This window comes from Nicotiana tabacum, chromosome 9 (genome assembly GCF_000715075.1).
Source record: "Nicotiana tabacum cultivar K326 chromosome 9, ASM71507v2, whole genome shotgun sequence".
Taxonomy (NCBI): domain Eukaryota; kingdom Viridiplantae; phylum Streptophyta; class Magnoliopsida; order Solanales; family Solanaceae; genus Nicotiana; species Nicotiana tabacum.
This window is the reverse complement of record NC_134088.1, coordinates 58,522,850-58,531,704: the sequence shown is the minus strand read 5'-3', so window position 1 is coordinate 58,531,704 and position 8,855 is coordinate 58,522,850. Positions and strand designations below refer to the sequence as shown.

General features: G+C 39.5%; 1 protein-coding gene across 1 annotated transcript; it reads left to right on the top strand.

The window, feature by feature from the left end:
* Positions 1-6,248: 6,248 nt before the first annotated feature.
* LOC142163914 (uncharacterized) lies at positions 6,249-7,087 on the top strand. Its single transcript, XM_075221066.1, has 2 exons — positions 6,249-6,803; positions 6,848-7,087. Exons 1-2 carry the CDS (start codon positions 6,249-6,251, stop codon positions 7,085-7,087), a joined length of 795 nt encoding a protein of 264 aa, XP_075077167.1.
* The last annotated feature ends 1,768 nt before the right edge of the window (positions 7,088-8,855 follow it).

Genomic DNA, 8,855 nt, shown 5'->3' with positions numbered 1-8,855 from the left:
AAATCTAACAGTCTTGCTCGGTCATGTTCACTCGGCTGAGCGTCGGTCGCGTCCTCGGTTTTGGGGCGTAACAGGGCATTTTAGCCTATTATTGTTGCTACATAGCCCAGGGACAGACCCGCAATGTCAGTTGATGAGCTGAAGAGGTTATACATGTTCACTAAGTTATATCCCCCTCACTTTAGTGGTACACCTTCTGAGAACCCCTATGATTTCTTGGACCCATTTCCATGAAAGTTTGCACAACATGGGGATGGTGGAGTCCAACAAAGTTGACTTCAACGTATTTCATATACATGGTTCTGCCAAGAAGTGGTGGTAGGTATATGTGCATTGTAGGCCAGGGGGATAACCTCTTCTCATATGGGCTTAGTTCTCGCAGTTGTTCTTGGAGAATTTTATTCCCTTCACATAGAGAGACGAGTTGCGCAGCCAGTTTGAGCACCTTCAGCAGGGTTTCATGACCATTATTCAATATGAGACTAGATTTGTGGATTTGTAATGCCATGTAGCTATTCTGATCCCTACTAAGAGGGAGAAAATGCAGAGGTTCATTGATGGTCATACTTATAGATCAGACATCAGATGGCTAGAGAGACCGAGGCTAATATTTCTTTCACTCAGGTCGTGGATATCGCCGGGAGGATCGAGCGCATCAGAGGCCATTCTAGGGAGGCAAGCTCTAACAAGAGGCTCTATCATTTTAGAGGATTCAGTGGTGCCTCGTCTGGAGGCAAGTGTTCCTTTGGTAGAGGAAATCCTATCAGGCCAGTTCAGTCGGCTCTACAAGTCACCCATGGTTCTTCAGGAAATCACAATGCTTATGGACCTCGTTTTAAACAGCTAGCATACAGTGCACCAACAACTCCGATTAGTGCACCTCTGATACAAGATTACCAGGGTGGTTACTCAGGTCGACAAGAACAGTTCTAGGGTCAGCAGTCGTGTCAGCCGAGGGCTTGTTATACATGTGGGGATCTGATACACGTCACAAAGTTTTGCCCTAGGTCATAGAGCATTATGCCACAACTCATTGCTCATGCCATGATTTCGGTACCGATGGCTTCACCACCCATGTATCCAGCTAGAGGCGGGGGGTCAAGCAGCCCCAGGTGCAGGCCAAATAGTTAGAGGTGAAGGTCAGTCAGTGAGAGGTCGTCCTAGAGGAGGACATGTTGGTGTGGCTCAGCCCCGTTGTTATGCATTTTCGGCTAGATCTGGGGCGGAGTCGTCCGATGATGTTATTACAGTTATTATCTCGGTCTGTTATAGAGATGATTCCGTGTTGTTTGATCCAGGTTCTTCATATTCTTTTGTGTCTTTATATTTTTCTTTGCATTTGAGTATGCCTCGTGATTCTCTTGATGTTCCTGTTTCTGTGCCTACACCAGTTGAAAATTCTATAGTAGTTGATTAGGTGTACATGTCTTGTGTTGTTACTATTATTTGTTTTGATATAGAAGTTAATATTTTGTTGTTGTATATGATCAATTTTGAGGTTATTCTTGGTGTGGATTGGTTGTTCCCGGTTATGCTATCTTGGATTGTCATGCCAAAATTGTGACTTTAGCCATGTTGGGGTTGCATAGGTTAGAATGGAGAGAGACCCGTGGTCACTCCATTAGCAGAGTGGTTTCATATTTGAAGGCTGATGAGTGGTGATTTTACCACTCATTTTAGTCTCTTTTCTTTTGTTTTTACGTCCTATAATTACAATATGAGGTTATTTATGATGTGCATTTCAAGATTTCAGGTAAAAGTAGTCTTGAATAGAGTTGATATCAAATGAATTGGAATTCAGCAAAAATAGATGAAGAATTGCAAAACTGCTTCCATTGATCTGGAACCTATGGGATAATTACCGCTTCTGCGGACTCGCAGATGCGAGAATGAGTTTGTAGATAAATGAGTCTGCATCTAAGGAAGAGGATATATTACAATGGGATCGCATTTGAGGACAAACTCCGCATCTGCGGTCATTTCTGTGCACCTGCGATTGCGCTACTGCGTTGCAATGTTCGCTTCTGCGGAAGGACAATTTCCCACAAAACTTCGCACCTGCGAGAATATTTCCGCATCTGTGGAACCGTACCTGTGAGGATTCATCCGTAGGTGCGGCCAACGGGCTTCAACTCTGGACAGACTTGGCATTTCACATTTTCTCTATCCCAAACCCACAAATACATGACCTAGCTTATTGGAAACATATCTTTTGCAGTCTTTGAGTAGAAAATATAAGTTTTGGAGCTAGGGTTCTTGCACACACACTTGGGACTTGAAGATTTGAAGACTTTGGTTGAGAATTTCTTACCCGTTTTAACTCATTTCTTCATTTCGCTGCTTTGTATTGAAAATTTAAGTGTGTAGTACTTATTTCATTACTTGAATCTTGTTTATGGAAATATTCATTATTAAAGTTAGATTAAATCTCTTGTTTCGCTTGTGTATTCAATGATTTTTATTAATTATGAAGTGAGTTAATTATTTTTTTAATTATTATTGTTCTTTAATATTTCCAAAGGGATTAGCTAACCCTAGGACTCGCCCATTAACTTCAAATTAAACTTGGAAAAGGTAATTTGGGGTTGGAAAAGATTAATCAACAAGAACTTGAGGCGTTAACCTTCACTTTATATATTCTACCTAGGGATATGATTGAACTACTTGTAGTCATATTTGGGTGCACTTAATCTCTTAATTATTTTAGGGATTCAATTAGGAAGTCTTGGTCTTCAGAAGAAGCTAATAAAGAATTAATATCCAAGGATAATTAACAGAAACTCGCTCATATTTATTAAATAGTGAAATACATTGGATCGTTACTTGAGTGTAATTCCCCTTGTATCCATGCTTGTAGCCATTGATCATTTTACTCGCTTTCTAGGTCAGTTTATGTTTGTGCATTTAATTATAGACATTTTTCTCAAAAAAACCTTTTAGTGCTTGTCTTAGCATAATAAGCGACAAATCTCTTACTTGCCTAATCGCCTACATATTGTTCTCTATGGGATTCGACCCCGACTCATAGTTGGGTATATTATATTGCATGCAACTGTGTCCGCTTACTATTTTAGTAGTGTATTGAGACGTCGTCAAAGGCTCGACATATGGTTGAGAAGCGGTTTTTGGCTTATTTAGCTTATATCCGTGATTCTAGTGCGGAGGTTCCTTCTATGGATTCAGGTACCGATTGTGAGTAAGTTTCCTGAGGTGTTTCCAATAAATTTGCCGGGTATGCCACCCGACATGGATATCGACTTTTGCATTGATTTGGATCTGGGAACTCAGCCTATTTCTATTCCACTGTACCATATGGCCCCAACTGAGTTAAAAGCGTTGGAGGATCAGTTGCAAGTTTTGCTTGACAAGGGTTTCATTAGACCCAATGTTTCACCTTGGATTGCGCCGGTGTTGTTTGTTAAGAAAAGGGACGGATCGATGAGGATTTGCATAGATTATCGACAAATGAACAAGGTCACTGTCAAGAATAAGTGTCTGTTGCCTAGGATTAATGATTTATATGACCAGCTTCAGGGTGCCAAGGTATTTTCCAAGATTGATTTGAGATCTGGCTACCATCATATGAAGATTTGGGCATTGGATGTCCCTAAGACAGCTTTTATCAAAACAAATCATCACCTAACGCTCTCTTCTCTCTCCTAAGAATTAGGGTGACGCTAGGGCAAATCTCCATCCATGGCCGCTCCAGCTGGCGGCTAGCCCTCTTCAATGGTTGGATTGCCCTCCCAACCTTCTCCACCTATCATTAACCCTAATACACAAGCCAAAACACCCATGGATTACTCGAACATATTAAAACCTATCACAACTAATATGTCCACGAACGTGACCGCAACTGCTCGTGCGACTGTCGAACCTATCCCAACTAGACGATTGTCTCTTCTGAACGGGCAACCATTAATAATATTTACTGAAGCAGAAGTGGATCGTATGAATATCATACAAGGATTACAATATGCTGTTGTGTGTAAATTTTTGTATGGCTGGCCAGAATTGCAAGAAATTCGTCGGATTGTTCCCGCTCAATATGGTATCAAAGGAGAATGTAATATTGGTTTTCTTAGAGATAGGCACATTCTCATTAGACTGACTTTATGGGAAGATTTTATTACATTTACAGCAAAAAATGCATATTACGTCAAAGCAAAGGATGTCTATGAATACCAATTGCGACCACTCATCTATGATGTAAAATTTAAGGCTGGAGAAGAAACACCAATGGCCATGGCATGGATCTCTTTTCTAGGTTTGTTACCGACCTTTTTTGTAAAGGAGTGTTTATTCTCTCTAGCTTCTGCTGTTGGGAAACCTCTACACCTTGATTTGGCTACTATCAATAAGACACGACCTAGTTGTGCAAGGGTCAAGGTCCTTGTTGATTTGTTAATAGATCTTCCTATGAAAGTGAGAGTGGATATTGAGAATGAGGTTACCGGGGAGACAAGAATTGAGTGGGTTAAAATCCAATATGACATGTTACCTAAGTATTGCAAGGAATGTAGATTATAAGGACATGATAAAATTGATTGTTGGCATTTACATCCAGAACTGATGGTGCATGACAAAGGAAAGAAGGTTACAGATGTTAATGGTAATAACAAGGACAATGACAAGCAGGATGGTAAAGACAAAGAGCAGGAAAAAGGCAAAGAGAAAAGTCCACTGATGGCTCTCACAAGTGGAAATATAGTAGGGAATGTAAGAGAACAATGGAAAGAGTGCGAGATAATCGAATGAAAAAATGTGTTCAACGGGAGGAAGTACATGCCAACATTGGGAAAGAAATTATCCCAGTTGAAGCTGTTCAAACAACTAACAATTTTTCTGCTTTGGTGGAGGATGCAGGGGAGGATGAAAATACTCCAACTCGAACTTGGAAAAGTTTAAATCAAGTAGCTCCAATTTTTACTCTTGCACTAGCTGGGATTGATTCAGTGAAGGATCGTGTAGATATAAGTTATACAGGGAAAGGAAATGAACAACCTAGAAATATTAAATCCACATCCCAATGGGTATAAAGAACGTTTACTGGTAATGTGATAGCTACACCTATTTCATGTCAAGATATTCCATCAAGATACTCGTTTGGAGGGAGATTTGCCCAAAAAATAAAAAAGGGTGAAACCTGCAGATTCCAAATTAAGGAGTGATATATTTTAGACAAATGAGAAGATACAGTGGAGTGGAGGAAGGCTTTGGGATGATCAAATAGAAGATGATTCTGGAGAAGGTGAAATACCAGATGGAATGCAAGTTGAGGAGGAATCTGCTGAGGATGAACTAGAAGAGGAGGAACAAAGTGTAAATGGAGATACGATTTATATTAAGATCAATGAAGAGGACAATCTGAACAATGTTGAGGGCTAGCCTAAGCCACAGGAAAAAATCAAGGTAAGCCATGCAGCTCAAGGAAAACCTGACATAGCTACAGTGAACCTTGAAGTTGAACCAGGAGGAATTGGTATTGTTGATGTGCTTAATGAGGATGTTATTTTTGACAAAAGGGGTAGTGCAAAGTATGGGATCATGCAGGGGTCTACTGTTCAACCACATACTGGGCATGGAAAGCAACAAAAGAAAACATGGGATCATGCTTTGATACCTAAACCTTATAAATCCAGTATAGTAGCTGCACTGAATGATAAAGACAATAAAGATCATATTGAAAGACCAGGAAAGGACTTAAATGCAAAATTGACTGTCCAGAATTTTCTGAAAGTGGCTAGGCAAGGTGATCTTTTCCCAAGGCACATGGATAAGGTTATGTCAGCTTCTAGAGGAAGGAAGAAGCAAATCAAGGACAATTCCAGTGTTTCAACAGCTGGGGTACAAATGAGAAGAACCCTAACTAAATTCAATAACTTGTAATGGATACAATTATTTGGAATGTTAGGTCAGTGCATACGAATAAAGCTTTTGAGAGGCTTATCAAAATGCATAGAAAACATCATTTTCAATTCATAGGAATCATGGAACCAATGCAACAGGCTCGAAAGTTAGAGAGGTACAAAATGAAGATTGGATTTGCATAGGCAGTGGTAAATATATCAAACAAGATCTGGGCATTCATTGATGAAGTTTTTGAGGTTACTATTCTATATGACATGGTACAACAATTAACATTGAGACTATTTCACACTGAAACACATGTTGAACTCATTCTCACATTGGTATATGCTAAATGCGATCCCATTGAAAGAATAGAATTATGGGATTCCGTGTACGTAATGGCTAGAGATATGACTGTCCCATGGCTTGTTGGTGGTGATTTTAATATAACATGGGATGTGGAAGAAAATTTTGGGGGACTGCCAGTATCATTGAACGAGGTAGATGATTTTAGGCATTGCGTCAATACTTGCAACTTGGTAGATCTTGGCTTCAAAGAGAGTATTTTCACTTGGTGGAATGGAAAGGCAAAAGAAGACTGTATCTTCAAAAGACTGGATCGATGTCTGGCTAATATTGAATTTCAGCAAACTTTCACAAGATTGGAAGTCACTCATTTGTCCAAGATTGGTTCAGACCATAGTTCTTTGTTATTGAAATATGATATCAGGGGTGCTTTAGTGAAGAAAGCTTTTAGGTTTCTTAAATTTTGGATCAAACATGATTCATTTAAAGCTGTGGTGAGAGAGAACTGGCACACAAACTTCAATGCAAATCCATTTATCATTTTCAACTACAAGCTGAAAAAGCTGAAAAAGGCTCTGTCGACTTGGAGTAAAGCCACATATGGGGATATCTTTCAGAAAAGTGCAAGTCCGGAGGAGGTTGTTATGGTACATGAATCCTATTTCAAAGTTAATCCTACAAAGATGAATAGGGAAAGGTTCAAGCAGATTTGATTAGATACCTTGCATTGGAAGAGGAGTTTTGGAAACAAAAAGTAGGTATGGCATGGTTTAACGATGGAGATAGAAACACCAAATTTTTTCATGCTCAAGTAAATGGTCAAAGGAACAGATTGCGACCGAGACGTATCCAAAAAAGACTTGGAAACTGGATTGACGATCACGAAGAGATGGAGGATGAAGCTGTAAATTTCTTCAAGGTACAGTTTTGAGAAGATGTGATTCCTACAGCTTTTGGCATAATAAACTATATCGCTAGCATGGTGAAGATGGAGCAGAACTCAAACTTGATTAGGCAGCCCACAAAACAGGAGGTCAAACAAGCTGTTTTTGGCCTAAATGGTGAATGTGTAGGAGGTCCCAATGGATTTACAGGTTCTTTTTATCACACTTGTTGGGATAAAATTGGTGACGATATTTTTGATATGGTTAGAGCATTCTTTAATATTCAAGAGTTACAAAAATGTGTGACACATACAAATTTGTTGCTTTTGCCTAAGAAGAAGGAGGTGACAATATTTTCGGATATGAGGCCTATAAGCCTCAGTAATTTCATCAACAAAATCTTTTCTAGGGTGATTTATGAGAGATTGGTGGGGTTATTCCCTAATCTAATTTCGGATGAACATGCAGGATTTGTGAAAGGGAGAAGTATTGTGGAAAATGTGCTGCTAACTCAAGAAATAATCACTGATATTAGGTTAAGAACTAGGGCTGGACCTAATGTTGTGATGAAGATTGACATGACAAAAGATTACGATCGACTTTCATGGTTATTCTTGACTAAGATATTAAGGAATATGGGGTTTTGTGAAAGATTTATTGGCTTGGTGTTTGGGATTGTTTCAAACAATTGGTATTCAGTACTCATTAATGGCCAACCTCAAGGTTTCTTCAAGTCTACAAGAGGTGTTAAGCATGGTGATCCATTATCACCCACACTCTTCATATTAGCTGCTGAGGCATTATCAAGGGGTTTGAATGCTCTGCATCTAAATTTATACTTCTGTGGGTTTGGTTCGCCTAAGTGGAGCCCCAAAATCAACCACTTAGAATATACAGATGACACTATTATTTTCTCATCCTCAAATGCTACTTCTCTACAGTTGGTAATGGAGGTTTTGAATGCATATGAAGCTGGATCTAGCCAGCTGGTGAACAAAGGTAAATCTGCTATATATATGCATCATTCTACTAGTATGGAGGTGGTTACAAAGGTAGATAGGATCACTGGAATTGGAAGGCAAGATTTCCCTTTTAACATATCTGGGATGCCCTATTTTCTACTCGAGGTGAAGGATGGAATACTATCAATTCCTAATTACTAAGGTGCTTGACAAACTACAATCATGGAAAGGTAAATTGCTCTCTGTAGGAGGTAGGGATGTTTTGATCTCTCATGTTCTTCATAGTATGCCCATCCACCTACTTTCAGCTGTCAGTCCACCAAATTATGTTATTAACAAGCTTCATAAGATGTTTGCACAATTCTTTTGGAGTAGCTCCATGGAATTGGAGATTGGGAGTTCTCAGGAGCAGATTATTTCATGGTTGTGGACTGTGAAGTTGTGACTGGAGCTAGCCAGATGATAGAATGTATTATGATTCAGTCATTGTGGACTTTCAGAGGTTATTTATCTATTTGTGGCTGACCATAGTTGATTTGTGGCCCAGTGGTAGACCAAATTAGGATGTGTATTCTACACCAAGCTGGATTGATTGGCTCCATATACTATTGTTGAAGGATGTGCCATTCGGTTGATGTGAAGCTTATTCGTGTTCTGGAATGATCTGTGAGTTACTCTTCTATGCTACGAAGAGTTGTGATTCGTTGGTTATATGCATATATGATGCGGTTCTATTGTGGCCTTATAGCGGAATTTGAGCGAGAATAGTATTGGATATTGTTTGGTTGATGGCGTATTGGTCATGTTCTTTCGGGTTTTGTGTGGCATGGTGTCGTTTGCTTCTCCGTGGTTA